This window comes from Filicampus tigris, chromosome 16, assembly GCF_054856515.1.
Source record: "Filicampus tigris isolate MCC_2025a chromosome 16, RoL_Ftig_1.0, whole genome shotgun sequence".
NCBI classification, from domain to species: domain Eukaryota; kingdom Metazoa; phylum Chordata; class Actinopteri; order Syngnathiformes; family Syngnathidae; genus Filicampus; species Filicampus tigris.
The window spans coordinates 764,976-789,089 of NC_141232.1; the positions used below are offsets into that span (position 1 = coordinate 764,976).

At 49.3% G+C, this 24,114-nt stretch overlaps 1 protein-coding gene across 6 annotated transcripts in view; it reads right to left on the minus strand.

The window, feature by feature from the left end:
• sdk2a (sidekick cell adhesion molecule 2a) overlaps window positions 1-19,324 on the minus strand; it is a 100,749-nt gene extending 81,425 nt beyond the window's left edge. For all 6 annotated transcript variants that reach the window (XM_086055460.1, XM_086055457.1, XM_086055461.1 and 3 more), the window contains exon 1: window positions 18,927-19,324. In XM_086055460.1, coding sequence (XP_085911586.1) covers window positions 18,927-19,119 — 193 coding nt within the window. In that variant the 5' untranslated portion in view covers window positions 19,120-19,324. The remainder of the gene's footprint in view (window positions 1-18,926) is intronic.
• Between the last annotated feature and the right edge of the window lie 4,790 nt (window positions 19,325-24,114).

Consider the following 24,114-nt stretch of genomic DNA (forward strand, 5'->3'; position numbering starts at 1 on the left):
GCCTGCTTTCGTCGGGCTGCCTCTTGAAGCACTCAAACTTTTCAAGGGCAACAGGCAGCACTTTTATCCATCTGGAACGGCAAACTGATTTCCAACAAAGTACTTTGGAGCCGCTGCGGAAAGGATCTCAAACAGATTGTTTACGAGCGCAAAAGCAATGGGCAAAATGTATACCAAAGCGTGCGTCCACATGGGAATTTTGACGCTCGTACTACTACTTCCATTCTCGTCAGTGGTGGGCAGCGCTGAAACGACAGACGCCTCCTAGTAGCTGGTCGTGGCGGCGACGCAAAGCCGCACTCACATTGGCACAATCCACAGTCGAGGGTGGGGCAGCGCGAGCGGTGGCTCATTTGCGCGAGACAGAACATCCCCCTAAAAACGGACTGCTTTCAACCCCACAGGTGTTGTCATTTGCTATCCTTGATCGTATTTGAGCCAAGCATGTCACGGACAACTGGCAGTTACTTTCTTTGTGAAAAACAAGAGCATCAAATGTCTCCTCGAGAGGCGATTTAGTTTGTGGAATAGTAATTCGAGTTAGGAACCAAAAAGGCGGATGAAGTGTTGCCACTAGCACCGCTGTTTTCAGCTCTCAAGGTTGTTTCGCCCGCTCATGAGTCACTTTGATGGCCGGCGTCCACGGGCGCCGCCTAACCCACTTCAGTCGGACGCCGCGCACGTTTTCCTCGCCGCCCTTAAATACCGAGCCGGTGCTCCGCAGGCGCCCGGCTCAAGGTTAGCGGCGCTGCGTCCGTCATGGCCGCCGTCCGGACCCTGGCTCCTCGAGTGGCTGCCGGAGAACGCTCGTCAAGGTTGCGGCCCTCTGTATGTCACTCATTAAAAAGCCTTGCGCAAATCTTTCAGGGATTGCTGCCGCCGCCGCCGCCGCTGCTGCCTGCAATTCAAACTTGAATCAATAAGAGGTTTGGGGGCGGAAAAATACAGAAGCGGATGGGGGGAGGGTGGGTGGCTGAGACACCTAAACTCAAGCGCCTGACAAATAACATCTTGGATTGTTGAGCTGCAACCAATCAAATAAACAACTTCAATGAATCAATTAAAATCGTAGAGCGCTGAGGGAAACAGATGAACACATTTGCATATTCTTGCTTGCCTCTCACGAGTTCCTCTGGTGGCTTTTCTTTTTACCGAGGTCACACTTTCCGCCGCCGTTGAAAAGACAAATGAAAGCGTCGACGTGAGAGCGTCTGCACGTGACGGATGACAAAGTGCTTGCTCGGCACGAGGAAATGTACACTGCTAATGGAGAGTGGGGGGGGGGTGGTTGGGGGACATTGCAAGATTCAGTACACTGGGAACAATGTGAAGACTGGCTGGTCCACAGGTGTTCATTAGAAGCAGGGGCAGGCAAGGTGACGTCTGCACTTAAATGTCAAAGCGCAACCTCACGCGGATAAATTGCCATCTTGTCAGAGCCCCGAGTTATTTGCAGAGGAACGAAATGGCACCGTAATTCACCACTGGAAGCAGAATCACTTAGTTGACATGCAGGGGAATGTCAATGCGCCGCTTGTTTGGACTCAATTGAACACTACACCGAGCGATTGGATGCACACGGCACACATTGTCTACACGCACTTTAGCGGGGAACCTCAAAAAGCCTCAAAGCGCAGCCGGCACCAACCCGCGTCAAAGCCAGGAAAGGAAAACTCCTCACAGGCAGGAAGGCCGCAGCCACAACCGTGCCCAGTCCCCAAGTTGCCATTTTTCCAAAAGTAGGACCTCTAAAGCCAACACGTTCACTTCTGCTACACTCCGGCTCGGACTGCCAACATTTTATCGACATTTTACGAAATGTTTGCCATGTTTTACCTGAACATTTTCCATTGTTGGATATTTAATCGCCAATTTTCATCAGCGCTGTAGGAACGCAACTCCGCCATGCGGCGAGTTCCTTACAAACTGGGGCAAGGAACAAAAGTCCGTCCTCAACCGAGAACCCCATTTCCAGTGCTTCACAAGCGTTATTTAAACCTCCGATTGGTCTCGGGGTCCCATCCGGCATCGCGGAATGCTTGAATTCACTCTGATTTCGGCGTTTGCTTTCTAAGCTCATCCCAGTAAAGAGACGGACTAAATGATAGAAGAGTGAAGACTGACGAAGGGAAGGTGTCGGCTGTCGTCTCCGTGTCAGTGCGGCCGGGCCGCGGTGGCAATTGCGTGACATTCCCCAACGGCCGGTCCATTCCAGGTTTCGGCGCATGTTGGCTGCCGTCCGCAAGTCCCCCGGAATACTCCGCATTTTTTTTCCCCACATAGTAACGCATTACAACATATGATCAAGATAATGACATTTAAACATCTCCCCCAGATAAACAAAAACAAAAAGCCAGCAGCAATAAACAAGTAAATTCTAACAATGGGCCGATATTTGCCCAATTCTCTGTTGTGCACTTAAACAAATACTAAAGGACAAAGTATTGTAAAACATTCCAATGTTCTGCCTGTAACTCACATCTGTCTGGTGTAAGCAATTAGAGACCAAAAAATGAACCACATTTCACACTTCTTGTCATGTTTGTGTTTTTTTTTTTTTAGTTTATTTTTCTCAGCATTTGTGTCTGTCTTGTCAATGATTATTGTGTCCACCTGTGTGCATTCCACTCCCTCGTGTTGGCCAATCAGCTCCCTCCTACCTTGAGTGTCTCGTCCAGGTGCTTCTCGTTGTCTCATCAGTATGCCTGCATGTATTGAAGTTCCTAGTTTTCGCTGTCATGTTGTTTTGTTTCTCCCAGTGCTGTGTTTCTTAGTAGAGTTTTGGGTTTCTCAGGACTGCTTTTTTTGTTCATGAATATTTTGTTCAGTACGCCCTGCTTCTCCTGCCTCCCTGCTTTTGGTTCCTCTATCCCACAACCAATGTCACTTTTACTGAAGCGCTGAGCGCGAGTCCTTTTGCCACCTCTGGAAATCAGCATTTTAAATGGTGGAGGCTATTTTGGGAACACGTGCGTGTGTGTGTGTGTGTGTGTGCCTGCGTGCGTGTTTGTGAGTGCAGGTTGTTGTGTCTGATCCCGCGACACGCTCCATCTCCAGGGAGGTTTGCTCTCTCATCAGCGGCGGCCAAGCCGACGCGACTGTCGCTCCCCGTCCGCGACGACAGGGCGGCCTCTTGCCAATTTGCTTTTTTTCCCCTGCATGTATTCATACCCATTAGACCTTCGCGTCATTCACGGCTGCGTTTGTTTATTTATTTTTTGGGGGGGGTAATGCGGGGAGGCTGGGCCAGTCGGCCTCCTCTCATCTCCCAAATGACTAACACAGGCAATCACGGTAAAGGTGCCGACTGTCAAACAACAATGGCCTCTGATTTCTATGGACTGCACGTGCATCCTCATCTTGTGACACAGGGAAAAGAAAAGGAGTAATCAGTGCAACCCCAACCCCCCCCCCCCCTCCATTCTCTTTCTCAAAGGGAATGTGTGCAATAAATGCCAATGCAGCCATGTTTTACATCTAAAACTCTGAGCATTTAAGGGAGGATTCATTGGCGGTCCCTTTGGTCTGGCGGCCGACCGCAATCTCCCGCCTCATAACATCTCGCCTCAGCTGGTTCAACGTGCTGCGTACCGCTGCGAACGCCGCTTGCTAATGAGCGCAATTACTCATCACGCTTACATAGGATGCAACTTCACCCACTCGCCACTTCCATTAGCCTGCCATGACAAACATGAGGAAGGACTAAGACTGGAGCGCTAGTACAGTTGTCGCTCCTGGAACAGATTTGATTCTTTTTTTCCTGCACGTCATCCTTGCCCTGTCCTGACTATGCACAACAAGGCTAAGCACGACATAGCCACTGTTGTCTGCGGGGATTCCAATCGAGCGCGTTGTGAATTTGAGTGAAAGTGTTGCGCTCAAAGCAACGCGTTTGTTGACGATGGGAAAGAGCTCCCGCGTGTTTGCGCGGCGGGCACCCACTTTGCCATGCCTGATTTCGGCCTCAGCGCCTGCTAAAATAAAGCATGCGGCCTGCGTCCCGCGTCCCACAAGCCTTTGTATGTTTTTTTCATGGCCATTGTTTCTGCTCCACCCCACTTGAAATCAAGAGCACAATGCATTCCCGCCACCGCCACCGCCACCGCCACAGCATCCCACCCTACTTCACTCTGGACAACATTAATAAAACAAGCCTTCAACGATGCAGAGTGCACTGCCACGTTGGGGCTGCACGGGAGCAGCGGTGTGATTAAAGCTTTTAAACACCACCGCACCGTCCTTTGCGTTTGCGTGTCAGCACTGCTCTGTGTGTGTGCGTGCGTGCGTGTGTGCGCACGGGTGTGCGTGCTTGGATGGCTGGCGTTCTCCTCATTGCTATTCCTCGCTAATGCATAACAGAAACGCTGCGTCCACTTTACAACATTTATAGCAATAACAGGAGCTTCGGCAGTGAAATGAGATCATCAAGTTCCGGGGGCCCGGCGAGGAAGATAAAAAAAATAAATAAAAAAATAATCAAATCAAACGGGTGGAGAAAGAAGCTGCTGTGCTTGAATGATTGTGGCCAAGCATAATGGTTATACTTTGTGGATTTTTATAAGCTACAAAGCCATTCACCTGATTTTTGCCTCTAAAAAAAACTCATTTCTGCACTTCCAAAGAATTTTGGGGGGGATTTTTTTTCCCCCCTTTATAATCTAATCATGCTGGCCCATTGAGTGACTGACTATAAAAATGGAAATAAACCTTTTTTTAAAAATTCCATTTCATTAAATTAAACATCCACATGAGCAACTTCATTAAACTGATAGAATCCCTTCAACTCTTTTGAACCAGCAGGCGAAATGCAAGTCTGGCATGGTGACAATAAAAAAAAAGAAAAAAAAAAAAGAAAAAGTGTGCTCAAATGTATCCTTTGATGGAGTTGAAATGATTATTTGACACCCCCTGCTCTGCTCCAAATTGAAATAGCTTGACCAGCAAAATGGTGTTGCCCTTAATCAAGGACAAGGACGCTGAAAAAAAAGAAAAGTCCAACAGAATCATTGTTTTTCCAATTAGCACTTTGCGTAACGCCCTACGATGCCACAAGATGACGCCAAAGCCTCGGCTACGAACAAATGAGTTCTTGGGGTCAAGGAAGTCGTTTTCATGATACAGCTTGTCTGTATGTCAGGTGGGAGCCTACATGAAGTCGATCCTGGGTTGCTGATTGGGGCTGAACCGACTAGTCACCTAGTCCAGTCGGTGGATCGACTCTAAAGCCTTCATCCCTCCGACAAAAGTTCACAATCCTCGCCCTCCTTCAATCGCCCCGCCCTTGACTCACTCGTCCCATCACAAATCACAAACACCAAATGGTCCGACTAACCGTTGGATCTTCGAAAAGTCTTGCGAGCAATCGGGTACCACGACTGCGCGCTTTGCTCCAATACGTTGAAGCCGGCGTACGTTCGGAAGAGTCGAGTTGTGTTCGCAGCTATAAGCAACACGTTCAATTTCAGGCTCCGTGGTAATCGTTCACAAAGTGCCGTTCGAGTACCAAACGCAACCATAGAATCAAAGTTAACTCAAGAAAATGTCCTCACACGCCAACATTTTCAGGTTGCGTCGTTTTCAGGTTGCCGCTGTCAAGCGAGATAAATCAGCGTGGAGCCATCATATGTATATGTCACACGTGACACATATCTGATCTGGCTAGGCTCTCTCACGGGGGCGGGGGCGGGGCATTGTGTCAGTCCGTAGTGCGTTGACATGTCCGCCTCCTCCGCGGCGGAGGGAGTCAGTGGCGGCGGCCGTGGTGGGGGAGGATTAGCGTTAGCGTTAGCGTCAGAGGTCCTCCTGGAGCCATCCACGGCAACGGGGCCACGCTAAGACTCGGGTGTGTCTCGCTGCACAAAGACGAGAGACGGCAGAGGCGCGCTGTTGGGGACACGGCGGCCCCCTGCAGAATTCAAGAGGCCCACTGACAGGAAATCTCACTCACATCACCAACGGCGGCACTGATTGCCTCTGACATTTAAATCGCCCTCACTCAGACGCAATGTTTCCTTTCTTTCTTTCTTTCTTTTTTTTTTGGTTGTTGTTGTTCGGATGACTTGGATTTCTGTGCGGGTTGTGTGTTTGAATGCCCTGCCGCTTGTTTCTCATCTTGCAATGTGACTATTGATGTTGTCTAGATGTCCTTAAGAGCATGTAGGAGGCAAATCGATTGTGGTGAACAGGCTGACCGCACCAGGGAAACGCCGTGTGCGCTCTAAGGTCAAAGATCATTTGTTCTGCAATTGTCTTGTTGACCTCAGACTTGTTTCAATGAATAAAGCTGGAGAAATTAGAGCCCGAGCCAAAATTAGGTCCAAAATCGGCCATAAAATGAAAAGAAAAAAAATCCAATCTGCCATTTTTTCTTTAAACACGGTACAATATAAGAAAAACGTTCAAATCTTCCACCCGCCCCCAAGATAAATCATCCCAAAAAAAAAAGATTCTATTGTGATGTTCAACGAATACGAATGGAAGTAATGTGAAACAAATGTCAAATGTTCTGTTTGTGTTCATATCTTGATTGTTTTAAGTATGAATGGACCAAAAAAGATGTATTTTTATATATTGTTTTTACATTTGTGAAATGAATTGGCCATTTAACTGGTTATGGAAATGGTATTCTTCATTTTATTGAGATGTATGTTCCATGGGAAGAGCGTTGTTCAACAAAATGCAAGTATTGAGGTTGCAACGGGTGACACGCGTGGGTTGCCGGCCAAATATTGACAATGGTCAGGTCCGGCCAGAACTGCAAAAATACGGCCGCGGAACACTACTTTGCATGGATGGCTATTTGGAACAAAAGTGTCCAATCTCAAGGGCTTTTGACAGCGCGCCGCTTAAGTCTGGCGGTGGGCAAAGTGGAGCGGAGGGAGGGTGCCAGTCCATGTTTGTGCTCAATATGGGTGCGCTAATCCCGTTGATCCCCCCATTTGACTGTCAGCTGTTTCCTAGCTACCGTCAGAGCCGCACAGAATTCCGGATTTATGCTACTGTTCGCCACTCTGCTTTTCTTCTTTTCCGCCACCAGCCAGCCTCCCCTCCACCTGCGCTTCCTCACAATGACCGTCAGAATATTCATTCTGCGTCTCCCCCACAACACCTGAGTGCAGTCGGCAGCAATTTGGCTGCGGCAGCCAGACGGCTTGAATCCGGGGGGGTCGAAAAAGGGCTGCAGCAAAAAGCTGATTTTGTCTTTTCACGTGGCCTCACTTTGAGTGGCCCAAAAAGCGGCGGCTGCTTTTTCATGAAAAGCTCCATTTGGCCACAATGAAATAATCGGCGCGCCCCAAATGCACGTGTCGGACGACAGAGGAATGGATCGGCATGCGCTGGCCGCTATAAAGGAAGGAATTCTTCTGTTATTGGCTTAGCTTATGGCGCTGCATTGCAAATACAAACACATGGCCGATATTTTGTGCACGGGAGCTTCTCCATACTTGTCAGTGTCGTTTGCATTCAGATACGCATCATCGCGGCTGCTTCCCGTTGGACTTGCGAGGAGCTCTCGCCAAAGATCGTTTGAGGCAGAAACCCGTGACGCTCCAAATGTGGCCATTGGCAGTGCTTAAAACATGACTCTTTGCACCTATTAGTTGTCAAAGAATGTGGAAATTGATTGAACAGCCGGCATTGCTTTCACTATGTTCCTGACACTTGAATAATATCCGTCATCCATGCCGTCAAGTCACTTTTCTGCAAAGCTGTGCCTTTTAATTAGGCTTGTTCAATCTTCAGTGTTGGAAGAAAATGCAAAGTTTGAAAGCTCGCGTTGGACTGTGCTCATGTTCTATTTGTGTGTTTTGACTGCTCGTCTAGCTCCCAAAATGTCGGAAAGTGCAGCGGCCACTGCGGATCTCCTTGCCCGCACGTGAGGGTATTCGATTGTGCCATCGATTTTACACATGAAGCAGCCGTCGGAAACATTGGGCAGAAGTGGTCTTCGCGAGTGGGGCCAGCGTTTGGTTTGATTCAGCGTCAGGCAAATGCTTGGTGTGAGCTGATGGAGTTCCTCCGGATGCTTCCAAGCTCAGCCCCGAAGCTGGCGCCGGCTGGCTCTTTCTCGTGTGTGACTCGAGCCCACGTGCGGCACGTGCCGGCGGACGGCCGTCAGCTCCCGTCACTGTCACGCCGCTAAAGTGACACGCCGTCGACGTTTGGGGCAAGGACGCCCATCAAAAAGTTCCGCTACGAGCTCAAAGAGGCGCCGGCGCTGCCGTGACAAACCGGCCACGGCGGTTACTATACGCAAAAAAAGGAAAAGAAACGACTCCTTGCTGGCCGAGATTGTGCAAAGTTGTTTTTGCGGAGATTAGCACGTCACTATCTGAAGCTGTTTGTTGACAGCGGAGGTGTGCGCTGGAACATTAAAACGGCTCCTTTGATGTCGGGCCTTGCAAATACGCCGATAACGCAAACAAGACGAGAAACAATCCATTGCGGGTCATGAAAGGCAACTTTTGAGATGAGAGGCTGCAAAAGCAGCCCCTGCCTCCTTCCTGTGCAACTGGTTGCAAAGCGCGCCCGACGGAGCGCCCGCCTCGGGTGGAGCCGCTCCACGAGGCCGCGCCGCTAATGCTCCAAAGTGTCTGTGTTTACGACGCCCTGCCAACTGTTGGCCATCGACAGTCGCACCGGGCGGCTCACCCGTCATTTCGTCTCCAAGCAGCACCTGCTCATGCTAACGTTGGGTCTTTGTTGTCATGGCTACAAAGGAACTGGGAGTGAGGTCGTGCAAGGAGCTAGCTTCCACGCAGACCGAGTGAGTTTCAGATCCGCAACCAGTGGCCCGATTGCCAGCTCTTCCACATCTCCAGTATGGCTGATGTAAAAAAAAAAACTAAAAAAAAAAACACCACACACACAATCACCCCAGCTGTCAGCAGCCCCCAATTCAGGGCCACCAACCATCATTTTCAGCAAGACACTCGTGTGCGCCCTGGAGTCCATCCCGGTTGAGCTTGGTGGAGAGGCGGGGGGCCTGGACCGGTTGCCAGCCAATCGCACGGCACATGGAAACGGACCATCAAACAACCTGTCGCGCTAGCGTTCGCGCCTATCAGCCTTCATTGAAGCCAACGTGTCTGTTTTGAGAATGTGGGAGGACGCAAGCACGGGTGGTGAGAATGGTCAACAAAGTCCACGAAGGAAGGCCTGAGCCCACATCCAAAGCCAGCAGCTCTTGACTGCGAAGCGGGTACGGACACCTCGCGATGTACTGTTCGATATTTCATCGAGATCCGAGCATAGAATAATTGTTGAAACGTGGGAATGGAGTTACCCAATCGTTTGGAAAAGCGAATGCATTAAAAATGGATACTTAACTGGACCCGATCAAGCAGGAGTCAAGTACAAAGCCCGAGTTAAGGCATCCTTTGAATTAAGAAAATCAGCTCCTTAAACGGGCTGTTGGAGAAAAAATGAAAGTAGTCTGATCAAGGGCTTGTTTACAAGCTTGCGCTCACTTGTCCTTGTAATAATGCGCACATCGCGCCGCCCTGTGTCATGTCGATTGAGTAGTTTGGTGGTGAATGTTACGCTTGATAATTGTACAGCTTCTCAGAGAAGCCGGCTCAGTTGTGGGTCTGACGTGGCCATTTCCGTGCGGAATTCCTCATTGCGGTCAAGGTGGCGAAAACGCAGCTCAGCGGGACCAGACACGACCCGCGTGGCGCGGCGCTAACTACCCGCAAGTATTGCCTTCTTGTGCTGTGTGACCATTGCGTAATCAAGCTCATTGCACGCGGTTGCGAACTTCAAAACGTTCTAGGAAACCGAGGGGCTTCAAATATCGACTTATTTGTTTATGTTGTGTCAAAACTTGCACGCTAAAATGTGAATGTACAACACGGCACTTTCTGCATTCAAGCTCGTGTCACCAGTACTGTGAAAAGGCCAACATTTACTTTGCAAGTTGACGGCTGTCGGCATCAGAGCGCAACCGGCCTTATTTGAAGCTTTCGGCTAGCCTAAGGCAAAAGCAAATCTGATGTTGAGTGCGTCCTCCTCGCCAGCAGTCGGTGCTATAATGACACAATGGTGAATCATCATCTGAATAAGAAAGATCTTTGGCCACTATTTTTTTTTTTTTTGTTCACGTGTTAAATGAGAATGTATGTATCAAACGTACTTGCTGTGCCGGAATTTTTATCGGCGACTACTCCACAGTGACTATTCGTACAAGTATCGGTCTGAGAAAAAGTGGTATCGAACATCCCTAATGCCATTGAACCGGACTTTTGGGGGGGCGTGGGGGCTGCTTTATTGTCCTTGCACAACGCTGAGTTCGACGTTGAGAAGTGCGGCGATGAGTGTCCGATACAGGCCGAGGCGGTGCCTCGTTAGTGCGAATACGACGAGCCGAGCGTGAAGGAGCAAGCTGGAAGAGTCGTGGAAGTTGTTTTTTTTTTCCCCGGCTTGCTTTAAGGTCAGCATAAAAATGGAGCGGAAGATCAAGATATGAGTTAAGTCCGGCAAAGGTAGCGAGCAAATAGATTGCTACCGCCGGTTGTTTTGACTGGCAAAGAGAGATCAATTGGGCCCACAGCAATTTCTCCCGCCTATCCGGGCCTCTTTGAGCGTTCTCTCGCGAAAAATTCACCGGCCGGCCGGCCGGCCGGCCCCCGCCGGGGGCAAGCCGAACGAAAGCAAAGATTCGCGGCTCACATTATGCCGCATTGTTTCTCACCTGCCTTTTTTTTTGGTGCTCAAGTTGTCTTTGTGTTGTCTAAATGTTTACATGGAACAGCTTGAGGGGCTTTTGCCGACAGATGCACGGTCCAAGAACGCTGGCTCGCAAAACAATTCCTCCTCTCCCGGGATGAAAGTAATGACACTATTTTCCGAGTGCTTTCAAATGGCTTCTTCCAGCGACGCGCTGACGAAGCAGCGCAACATCTTTACTCCCTTGTCGAGACGTTATTAGACAAATCAAATGAGCGGAGACACTTTGCATCGCCTCTCCTCGGTAATTTCCTCTCTCTGTCACTGCTTTCTCGGAGACTTTTGCTCTTGATAGCGGGAGAGTTGCGGCCTTATTTGCTTGGAGACAGCGAGAATTGATCCGGGACCCCAAAGCCCGCTCCGACACCCCCGACCTCAGCGTCGTGCTTCTTGCGGCACGCTCGCCCGTTATCGGCACACGTACAAACGAAAATCACTCACGGCCATGCGATGAAAACAAACTTCCTCACAGAACAGAACGACTTTGGTGCCTTGAGATACAACTTTGCTTTGTTCTTGTAACTCCAAACACTTGCGTCTCAAATCATCACTTTCTGCCTTTTGAAATGAATAGAAAAGCCATGAACTCGTTTCAGCCTCCCTGCCAAAAGAAACACAATTTCATGTGTCATGTGTTGTTGTTGTTGTTGTTGTTTTTTTGGCACTGTCAGCCATTTTAGAGCATTCTGACATTTTCAAAAGACATTTTCAAGACCTACAGAATAATATTGTCTTCAATGTCAATATACGATATACACCGAATCTACCACATAGAAAGACGGCAGGTTGCACAAAATGCAGACATTTCTACCAATGGATTCACAAACTGCCATTCCTAAAATGGGGCAACGGCGCCATCTACTGGTGCTCGTGCATCAGTAAAGTTTGAAATGTACTGCGGAACAGCATCAGGCGTTCCTCCAGCCTTCCCCATTGACAATGGCAACGAATGTGTTTCAGGAAGGGAAAGTAGCACCCTAGAGTGTTGCACTTTATAAAAATGCTGAGTACTAATAATTAGAGAGCTTGTGCGTCATGATTTCATGCTTCGAGTCAATTTATTGTGCTGCTCCTACCGGTGTGCCCGCCTTGGCCACTAGCAGGCGGTAAAATACGAACCAATTCGAGTCGCCACGACTCTGAGTGGCTCAGTAAGCGGCAATCTTGAAAGTCATTTTTCGCAGTGGATAAAGAATATGTGCATGGGAGTAGCGCTGCATTGTCTGCGCACTTCCGTTTGCCTGTCAATGGCAGTTTCCATTATGCGTTGCCGTTTTTCTTGTGGGCAAAACTCAAGGTGTCATTTTTCTTTGTTTGATGTTTACTATGAGAGTAAACTTGGAAGAATTATTCAAGATCTGCGAAACTGATCCTTATTGTCGAGTGAGTTCATTCCTGAAATGTTTTTTTTTTTAAATCCTTTGTTGTGCCGTCGGGTCGCTCGCATCTCAAGGCACCAACGGCAGTTGAGAAATGGAAGCAAAATGGTATTTCCCCAACGAGTATGTCACCGGCGGATGCCGATTTTCCCCACAAACGGCTGCTTGCACACCGTATTGTTTTTCTTTGGTTCGCTTTGAGCTCTGATGGCTTTCCCTGTGCAAAGTGACAAGAAAATAATAAGGCAGCGCAAGCAAACGCCTCCGCGGTGAGCAACAAATTCAGCCGGCATCCCTAATGTGGCAGAATGACAGGCAGTCGGGGCCAGGCGCATCGATTCGACCCCCCCCCCCCCCACCATTATCATAACCCGCTGGGCGGTTGTTGGGCAAAGAAAGGGCGAATGGCAAACGCCTGACTTGATGACGTTTGCATCAGGAACTGTGTCCACACTTTTGCCGCTTGGCTGAGCCAATTAAAGGCCTCCTAAAGTGTTGACAGCGCAGCAGCCGTATTGTTCTTCCACAATTAGGGAGATTGCAATCATTTGTCACCCTTAAACAAGTTGGCTCCTCTCCTTCGAATGCATTGCGGCCGACGAGCCCCTCCTTCATTCATTTCCAAAAAAACATTTTTTTTTTTTTTTTTTAACGATTCCTCGCTGATACGTTCCGTCTTGGTGGATAAAGCATCCCGTGGCAACATGAATAAACATGTGTGGAGACGGCATTTTTTATCAGCAGGGGGGAGGAGAGCTAGAGAGAGACGGAAAGCGGGCAGGCGGGCAGGCGGGCAGGCGGGCAGGCAGATAGGCGAGGCGAGCGTGGAAGGTAGCGGAGCTGATTTGGGAGTCAAGCTGCCACTGCGTTTCACCTGAGGCGCAGCAAGCCACTTGTTGCTCTTTGCAGCCGTGTGGAAAGGAGAAAACAAGCATTCAGGCCAAACTTTAGCTGCTAGCTGCTCCCTGAGCAGTAAACGTATACAATTAACTGCAGTCTGCCACAACGCCACGGAGAGTAAATACTGCATGACAGCCACATTCAAGCAACCCCCCAGCACTTAAAAAAAAAGGTATCTGCGACTGGATTTCCACTTCAAGGCCCGCAAGTCCCGCTGTTTGCTCCCACGTGACACAATTTGCAACCGGATATCCTCCCGTTGGAGTTTATTTCGGTAGAATAGCCTAGAACTTGTCGTTTTAATTCTGTTGCTCTGCACTCGCGACATGTGCGGTGACAATAAATACCGTCCCATTGCAAGTGGGGATAAATCGGCCAGGCTATAATCCACAGATGAGCAGTACGGTACAACGTTGTTATATGACATCCTCAAGAGATCCGTCACACCACCGACCCAAGCAACGCATCCGCACCAATCAATACAAGACGGAGCCAAATCACGACACGGTGTAAATATGCTACAAGGCGTACGGCACGCGACAAGAGCGCTGCCTTGCCCGGGGCTTTGAACTTCACATATGACTCCAACTAGCAGATGATTTTGCCAACACCGACATAGAGTAGCATCAGAAAAATGGACAGATTTCCAGAAATCACTTTTGATGTCACGTAAGATGATGACGAGGAGTTCCCCAAAAGACGGCGGGGTACAACCTGGACCGATCGCCAGTCAATCGCAGGTCCCGAGGCAACCCTGTGCACTCGTGGACAATTTTTAGGCTTTGACCATTTGGGAAAAAACAAAGCAAGTTTTACTGCACATTTTCAAGTAGCACGTGACTGATATCACGCTGTTTACATTTGGTCAACACATGAAACACAAATGAATAACATCGCTGTCGGTAAGTCAACATGGACGTAAACAATACGGAGTTGTCGCAAACGCCAACGGAAGCCCGTTTAAAACGATTCGTGGGACCGGCCTACGGGCGAGTACCATTTGGTCCGGCCGGACAAAATGGCGGGTATACGGGCAGCGGAAGGCCGTAAATGGAGCTCCAATTTTGAGTCAAACGGCCAACTCGTGTAAATCCAAAAGGCCATCATTCATCATTCAGCATGCTTTGCCTTGCTATGATGCCACTTCAACTCAAACTGTTGTTTTTTTTTTTTGTTTTAAATCACTCACCCACCCACAATGTGGAGCGTGTGGCATCATCATTCCCAAGTTACAACAGCACACGCCCACTCCTTAGTCACCTGAGAGTTATCATGTGATACAAGTTGGGGGGGGGGGGCAATAATTTCATCATCTTTCGGGCTTTAGTATCATGTCTGAAATCAGATGCTGGGGGCCACCGCGCCATGGATGGATGGTCTATTTGTGGCATGCAAGCAAGCGCTTTGCATTACATGGGATCGGGTGCGTGCGTGCGTGCGTGCGTGCGTGGGCAGGTTTGTCATCAGTCTTTGTTGGAACGAGGGAATGCCTTTGATTCGATTCAAACCGCATTCTATTCCTCTTGATGGAGCAGTATAATTTTGCAGCCATTGATTTTTCGATGTGTCTGCGGGCGGGTGTGTTTTTGCCAGCCCGTCGGCGTGCGTCATCACGCACAAGAACTATGATCCGCCGCCTGCATTAGAGGCGGCCAGTTTTAATCACACGCGGATTGTGAGTGTTTTAAACAAATGCTTTTTTGTGCATGTGTAAGCACGCTGGATTATCATAAGATTTACAGATTTGGAAATGGCTGACAGCTGTCAGGCCGCATAATAACGCGCGTCCAGAAAATGATGGCAGCAGCCGGTTGGCAGCACGTCAATGCGGCGATCGAGATGAAAGCTCAATAGGCGGACGGGAACATAAGCGGCGCTCGGCAAAGGGGGAGCTTGGACTGCGAGGGCCTTCCGGGGCGGGGGATACGCACACCGCCGACATGTAGACAAAGACAAAACATCGCAACGTCGATGATCTGAACCTGAGGCAGAGACTCGCGAGACTCTCGCCACGTGGTTGTTGACCGCTGACGTTGACAACGCTGCGGACGGAACACATGGTAAATAAACCTCTTTGACCCTTGCAGGCCGCCGTAGAGGCCGATGGTGACACAAACAAACGGCGCTCGCTATTTTTTTGCTCTTTTTCCAGAAAATGACCACCCGCACTGAGATTTTTAACGAGGTGTACGAGAACCAACCGAGTGCTGTCCACATTCTGAGGTGTGCCGCCGGCCGTTTCGGCTAGCGACAGCGCTCGAGTGGGCTCGGCACTTAACTCCTTCCTGTCCTTGTGCGCCAAAAAAGCCTTCACGGACTAAAGTTGAACAGCAACTCCTTGGAGCACAACGCTAATCCATTTTTAGTCTTTCAAAAAGATGTCCTCATTTTCATCTCAGGTGTTTGTGGTCTATCTGAGAGGCTTCTCTTCCGATACAGGTACAGCATATGATGATGATGATGATACCCACCAATAATGTTTGCAAGAAGAAGGCCCGCCCTATTTTATTGTTGGACATGTATGGCCCAGAAGTGTTTCCACCCCCCCCCCCCCCCCCAAATGCGTACAGTGATTACGCCTCTACTACTGCGTTAGCAAATTGCGGGTTGCTCACCTCCAAAAGCGCGCAACTCCGTCGTGAGCCGAGAACTACAAAGTAATGGAGTTACTCTCCATTTGCCCCCGTCAGTGGCGCTACCCACCTGCCCTCCCGTCTATGAGCTGGCACGACTAAATGAGTCTCGCGATGTCCTGCTGCGAGGCGCTTAGGGCAAGACAAAACGTGTTGGACACTGTGGGGTGCCCTCTCGTGCATCAACGCGGGCAGTGGCGCCAGACGCAGTAGGAAGCTGCTCGAAAACCAGCGCCTGCCACCTCGGGCTCCTCAGGGGATGGCGGCGCCCCACCGCCCCACCGCCCCACCCGTGCCTCCGTTTTGACATCCTCCGCTCCCCGGGACAGACTTTGTGCACCGGCATTTTGCATTTGCAAACATGCGTTCCCCATGAGCAAGAGATCTGCGCCCCACTTAAGCAGACAAGATCTCTGTGACGGCGGAAGGGAATAGCGAAGGCTTCTTCACTCACGTCGTGACTGAGCGAGCAGCCAGGGAATCGTTCTGCCAGGAAGGAGCAGACGGAAAGGTGAATGGCAAGGCGACGACGTGCAAGCAAGGTGAAAGGATGCCAAAGAGCTGGCTTTTACGGGGAAGAAGGTAAAACCCTGCCAAGTAGCCCAGAGGCACGCAACAGTTCCTCGCTGACTCGCTGGCGTGTTACCTTTAAAAAAAAGAAGAGGAAAGGATGGTAATAACGGCGAGAGGAACTGTGCCCTGAATATTAAGAGACGCCTGAGACTCCTTTCAGATAAGGTTGGGAGCACTTTGGAGCAATGCAAGCTGCTCAAAGACAAACAAGCAAAGGGATTATGCTGCTTTTAGCACTTTGCAGCACAGAGGATGACGACGGCAAGACGAGAGGAAGCCGCACACAAGCCACCGCTTGTATCCATTGACTCGTATAGGTTGTGGCTCTCTCGTCAGTTCAATGCGCGTCCATCTTGGACCATTCCTCTTTTCGATTAAAATCATCTCCATCGAAACGGAAGGTACGGGGCAACCTCCACGCTTGGTGCCATGATGCGGATTTCCAAACAACGAACAAACAAAATCTTCATTGGGAATGCTTCATCGCTGCCCCCGGCCTTGCAATCAAAGAAAGAAAAGGCCTGAATGGCAGATTTCCATGAACGATTATCCCCACCGATTATCCTATCGTGTTAAGGGTGACTTCTTTTGACCCGATCTGCTCGGAAAACGATGTCGATCAATAATCGTAAATGTTTAACCTGTTCCAGCAAAGTTTTGTGGGCGTGGCCAACATTGAATGCAGCCAAACCACGGACACTGCGGTTGCGACGCGAGACAGAACGGCAGCCGATCGGAAAATGACCCAAAGCCGGACACAAATAGAGGAGCGACTGGTTATGTTGTGTGTTTGAATAATGTGTGGGTCAAGTTATTCACCACAACAGAAACCGCCACGTGATTATTGGAGGAGCTAACGGCTAGCCTTGCTTCCTCCGTTTCTTCTTCTACCGCAACACTTCTCTTCTTCTTTGCATTTCTGCCATTTCTGGCAGCCTGGGTGCCCCCGTGGCTGCCTCTCACAGGTCGCACCTGGTACTACAACAAACATCTGATCTTCGAGAGAAGAGACTCACGATTGCCATTCGAGATATCGGACAGCAAATAGTGAAAATCTGTGAAAAATTGATACTTCCTTACAGTTGCAATAGAGAAAATTGTGAGCAGAAAAATGTGAACAAGTGGGGGATCGGGTAAAAAAAAAAACATATATATATATATATATATATTCCATCCGTCATCGTTATTGAAATTCATTCATTTCTGATGGTTAATAGAGTGGAAAGTGTCAAATTAAATCAAATACTACCAAAGTAGCAATATGGGAGCTAGCCAGTCGGCGACTAGCTAAGACGTCTCAAGAAGCTAAACATGGCAATCTGAGCTTGTGTAAAAGAACACAAACAGACATTGGCAATAACTAGCACGACGCTTTGAAACTCTTGACAATGCTGGTCAAAAGCCGCTTGAGAACGTGACCTTAACTTCATGTCGTTACTGTACAAAAAAAGTGTTGCCCCAAAACCCCCAAAAGCCAAACGCGCACGCTCGAGTTCGTGCCTCGACGGCGGCGGCGGCGACAACGTCTGGTGTGATATGCCGACATGATGAGAATTCAAAACATTTGGAAGAAACTGTCCCATGAATTGTGCGTCCGATTCCACAGAATTGAAGAGCTGTAAGAGGTATCGAGGGCCCAGCGTACACAGGCAGTCGAATCGAGCGCAGGCAGGCCCGCAGCCTCAACAAACTTACCTTCAATTCTTGCACCTGCTGGAAGCCATGTACATTTGATTGTATTCAAGCTTTATTTTACCACTCATTGAGTATTTCATCGTGACACGAAGGCCAGAAATGCCCCGACCGGCCGTCCGCTTGATATCTCATTACCTCTTCGTGCTCATAAAGCACGGCTTACTGTGTCTTGGAGCAGTTCACCTTCCACATTGACATCTAGTGCCCATGTGTGATGTACTCATTCATTCTGCAACGCGTTTGTTCAAGAATGGTCATTAGGCAAAAGGTAATATAGTTTTCAAATAATAAGCCCGCTTCATTGGCCCATAGTTGTGCTGGCGCAATATTATGGCCGCTTCTGCGAGGCTATTAAGGTGGCCTCTGGGCGGAAAGCGAGGCTCCATCTACAATCAGAGCGACAGTTTATTGAGCTTTCGAACTGAGAAACGGCTTTCTGGGCTTTATAGAGCTCACTTGAGCAAAAAAAAAAAAAAAAAAAACATTATTTCAAGCAATCAAGAAATCTAATATTGAAACAGGCTGTGAATATCATTCTTGGGAAGGGAAAAAAAATGGTTTTAGAAGGACGAATTACCGGTATACATATGTGCGGTCACTGGCCCCTTCATTAGGTACAGCTACCCTCAAATTGTCGTTCAATTTGATTTCAGGAATAATTTAACCATCAACGACATTTAATGGCGATGGTGATGTCATTCTATCCCTTATGAGACAATAACATTTTTGGATGATGTGTTTAGTGACATGGGAGTGGCAAAATATTAGGGACACCTCACCGAGTGATGCAGTGCACTCCTCCACCGCCACCACATTAATAAAGGCGCATTTAGGTGTTTGTTTCGTGATGGTTTGCACTAAATCACTAAATCGGCCTAACGTTGTGCCCGCAGTGACCGTTGCGAGTCTTTCAGTGGCGACTTCGCATGCAGGCGCAAAACTTCAATTATGTCCTGCAAAACACTTTGATGACAAAAAAACAGGAACACCAACAACAATGAATAATTGCACATCTTACCTTGAGCGCGGGCGCAGAAGCACATCGCCGAGAGCAGAATCCAACAGGAGAGTGTGGCGACCCACACCTTCGTGACCCGTCCACACGCTGCCATGGTCCGGCGCTGCTTGTGTTGCTGCTGCGGCACGTCCACTGCCGCCGCCAGCGTCGAGCCCCCGCCGCACTTCTTTCCGCGTCCCCACGCAGGAAACATGTTGCTGTGGGGCGGCCGCACGCGCGCGCGCACGCACGCACGCACGCAGGCACGCACGCACGCAGGCAGCACGTACACTCCCGGGGAGACAGACAAGCGTCCTGGCTGGTGCTGGCGCTTGTGCTGGCGCTTGTGCTGGCGCTTGTGTCGCTTGACGCCGCCGCGCTGCCGCCGCTGCTGCTGCTCTTGTGCGTCAGACTGGTGATGGGGGAGAGAGACCGGGCTGGCTGGCTCGCACGCGCGCACGCGCACGCGCAGGCGCACGCGCACGCACACACGCGCGCAAGGTACCAGAAGAGCCAGGCGCTGTGAGCACAATTGAATTTTGAAATGCGCTCTTGAACGTCACGTTCAACACTGACCACTTCACTATGAATAAGTTATTTCAAGCGGTGATTCCCAACCACAAAGGATCCTGTTCGACTTGATTGGTCTGGAAATGAGTATCATGCATCTTTGCGCATTTATCACTGCCAGCGACGTATAATGACCGGCAGAGCAAGTAAGTGCTCTACCACTAGATGGCAGAAGGTACATAATTAACTTGGGCATTCTTTTTGTGGCATTTTTATTAGGTGGTACGACTTGAGATTATTACAATGTAAAATGAATGCCTTGGCTCAATAAAGGTCGGGAAACACTGATTTAGAGCAATGGTTCCCATCTGTGGTGCCGTGGGAGATTATCCCATTTCTGTACCCCCCCCCCCATCCGAAAAAAACAAAAAGAAAATAGTAATCACAAATACATCACATACAGTGACAAGCAGCATCAACGTTCTGTACTCAATTTAAGACCAGATATTCATTCTTTCACTAATCGTGCTTTCTGTGACATTTCTCTTCGGCGGCGTGCCACGCGATTCTTGTAAAACTTGGCTGAAGGTTGGGAAACAGATTTAAAGGAGTCAACGTCAAATTAACTACTCCTTAGTCATTTAATTGTGCTTTTAAGTGTTGGTTTCCAACTTTAGGTGGAGATAAACGACTTCCCTTAAATTTCACAGTGCTAAGAATGCATCATCATGCACTAATCGTGTATGCACTCAAAGTGCATTTTATTATGCTTTGATAGCCACAGAAGCTCTGTACGCTACTGCCACCATGCGGCAGACAAAGGTATCAATTCCCCCTCCTCCTATTGCTATGATTGAGGTTTAGCCTGGAATTAAGGGAAAAAAAAAACGTCTATGAACAAGTAAGGCTTCACAAACAATTTAAAAGCCTTCAAGGATTCAACAATGATTGTGTGCAGTGGTGAAAGATCTGCTATATTTACAGAGATGATCCTGCAGTGTTGCCCGTAACTGCCAATGATTATTAAACAAGCTGAAGGCAGCAATGTTTGCATTTGAACATGAAATGCTTTTGAACATGGCCAGCACAGTCAACTAGTGGTTTGGGTTTTAGTTTTGGTTTGAGTAGCCCACCTGCTCTTAGCTGGTTATAAGAAAACGGATGGACGGAGAAGGCGTTCTAAAGTGCCTGAAGCATTGACAAAACACTCGAGGCAAACGCACCCCCTCAATATTAGTTACACAATCGGGCTATTTCTATTTCGTGGCTTTTCACTAAGCCGCACCGACGAACAAACGAACAGCTGTCATTGTCCTGAAAATATGCCTGAAGCTTCTACAATCACTTAGGAATTCAAACATTGGAAACTGTACGGAAGAACTGTCAGTCAGGCGCCGGCCAGCACCTAACAGACAAACAGCAACTGTTGGTTGCTTACCATGTCTTGAACAAAGAAATATTGGCACAGTGCTTGCGTCAGTATTGTCCACAACGGCAAGCGTACACTGTATTAGTATTGTCAGCTCGCCAGCGACCAGGGGCTTACAAACAAACAAACAGACAAACACGGTCCGTCCATCTCTTAGCGAAAAGTCTGAATGTTTTGAGTTAATGAGTTATGCATGTTAATGAGTTATGCATCCAAATATTGACACAGTAGCACTCTCGGTACGCAGCCAACTAGCGGCTAAACAGCTAAGGGACAAACAAATTGCATCCGTCCATCTCTTTTCAATGACTCGAGAAGTTTCCCGAATTCAATTGTTTTTGCGTTTGATCTTTTGTGCCCTGTGATTGACCGACAACCGGTCTAGGGTAAGTTTTCAACTATCGGCAAGCATGTGACAGCATCGAGAATTAGCCTGACGAGCGAGCAAGCGGCTAACGGACAAACTAACCACGCCGGTCCGTGCCTGAATGTTTTCAACTATCGGCAAGCATGTGACAGCATCGAGAATTAGCCTGACGAGCGAGCAAGCGGCTAACGGACAAACTAACCACGCCGGTCCGTGCCTGAATGTTTTCTAACCAGCTAAGCATTCACATATTAGCCACTGGGCGCTCGTATTGTCAGTTCCCTGCTGAATAGGAGCCGAGTGGCTCACAAACAAACAAACAAAAACTATCTGCCCATCACTTACCAATAAGTCTGAATATTTACAAGCAGTTGAGCATTCAAATATTGGCAACTGTATGCAAGTATTGTCCGAAAGCCATCGGCATTAGGATCTTCTCCCAAAAGACCGAGTAAAAATTGGAAGAGCTGCTAATATAATCCGGGTCCGTCGGCAAAGGCTACAAATCTGCCTATCGAAGACACCCGGCGTCTACAAAAAAAAAAAAAATTCACATGAGGATATACGGACCGTAATATCTTTGTTTGCCCCCCTCGAACTCACTGCAAAATACATGTGGAAGGCAATGAAGACGCGCTTCAAAGCAACCCGGTTCCAGCCACACGCAGGCAAAATCCGTTGTATTTAGTTATGAAAGAACATCAGGACAGCCGGCATGCTGCCATCATGCTCAGATCTGCTGCAGTTCAAGTGTGAACAGCTGCTAGCGCCGATGGTGGCATGTCACCTCTCTCTGTCCTCCGTCACGTCTTCTTTGTAGTGCTTTCATGTCTGATTGCTTCCAGTGGCTGGTGTCGTCCAAACGTTGCGTCCCCTTGGCCGCTCAGAGCACCAGCCGCCCCCCACCCGGTAATGATGGGCTGATTAGGAGACTCTTGGGCCGGCAGATTGCTCTCCAGCCTTGTTGCTGTGCTGTGGAAAATTGCCGCCGCCGCCGCCGCTGTGCGGAGCGCGCAGGTTGACATTAGCAAGCTGCTGGGGGACGGCGCTCTGGGGGCCGCAAGGGCAGGTCCTCTATCTCTACGAGTGTTGTACTGCAGTGGAAACAGAGGTTGGCTGATGCTACGAGTCATGCAATGGGCAAGGGGGGGAACGTGTGCCGACGGTGCCACGACAAGCTCAACTTATCTGGTGTCTAATATGTTCTGTGAACACCTGCTGCTTTACTCGGGGAAGTGAGAGTATCGTCCCTTTTTCTTTATCGTCGCTGTTGGGCAGAAACGCCCTCCATCAAATATGGTCACGTTGATATTTGTTGACAAACACTGACACTACAGCAGTCTGCCCCCACTTTATAACAACACATTTAAAGTGTTGGCAACGGCTTGACGACAAATCCAATAATGCTCTTGAGCATTCGGAACGTCGAAGAAGTGTTGTAAATCTCTGCCTCCGTTCAAGTCGTGTGACACAATTGTCTTTCGGATTGAAAGTCAAGATGTTTATCACGCAGACAATAACAAGGGACGATAGCAGCCTCCGTTTATTGTTGAGTTTGCGGCTTTTGCCACGCACCGCAGTTGAGCGTTCAAAAGTGAGCAGGCCCACCGTCCACTCGCGGCGCCGCCCACGGGCATCCCTCCCTGCTCGACTTGATGGCGTTCCAGCCTGGTGGCCGCTGGCCAGACTCCAGCAGTCACTTGAAAGTGGCTCTGAATCTTCAGCCAGCCTAGCTGATTATGTCACGCGTGGAGCGGGGGCAGGAAGGCACATTTTCGGAAATGGGCAGCTCGCAACAAATGTACTCGATTATCGAATCGCACACTCGATGGGTGGGCAGGCAACTCTTTGCATACAAACAATAAGAAGCAAAGTTTCCGTAATATGCCTTCTTGAACGAAATGTCGGAGCGGGTGGACAATCTCGGTCCACGTGCCCCTCCAAGCCGATGGCAGACGTCGTCGCTGACGGGCTTGTCATGGAAAGCTGCCTGTGATGCAGATGGAAGTGTCGAATTCAGGGAGGAGCGTTTGGTGGAAATGCGAGAAAATCAGTGGCGTGGAGGTGGGGAGCATGCGTCACGCCCTTTGGCCAGGCAGCCAATTTGCATCAGCTCCACTGATTTGATTGAAATGAGTTTGGTTTGAGAGGCGCCTCACTTGCGTATGCAAACAATAAGGAGAGGAAAGGCGCGCCATTTGTCACCAGTGAGAGATCAACTCTTTCAAGAGTAAGATGAAAAGCAGCCGGCCCTGCGGCTTGAGCGTCCCTCTTAATTGTCCACGCTCCTCCGGCTGACATTTGCACCGCCGCCGCCGCTGCGGCTTGCCTAATTGGATGCGCTCTCCTCGGCAAAGGAGGTCACGCTCCCTCTCTAGTCGCTACATGGGTCTTAACGCCTCATCGGCGGTGGCTCGCTCGCAGACAAAATCAAGTCCCTCCCCGGCAACGGATCGACTCGCGGGTCTCTGCTCGAGACGATTGTAACTGCAAATGGAAAAATGCAAGCAAACTGCTGCCAGCGGACGGTGGGATGAGACTGTGAAGAGAGTGACGGCAAAGTACAGTTCTCGCTGCAAAACGCACGGGACCATGTTCGCCAAGACTCATAGACATCAAATCTCGAGGAAAGTGCCCCTCAGTGCCCCTCGCCTTATACCGTAAGGGCATCCGCTATGAGACCTGCGTTCAAAAATCATCATAAACCTGTTTGAAACTCCTTCACTGCCATCGACGGCCATAGACAGAAGGAGATCCATTGGAAATGGGCTGGCATTACTCAACTAGTGGCCGTCAGACAAACCATTGGCTGTTAGGAGACTCCAGTTGCTTCCTGACCTCCAAACGTAGCTTGTAGCAAACCCGAGTGATGCCGCGCAACATCTATGAGGGAGGTTTTGCCC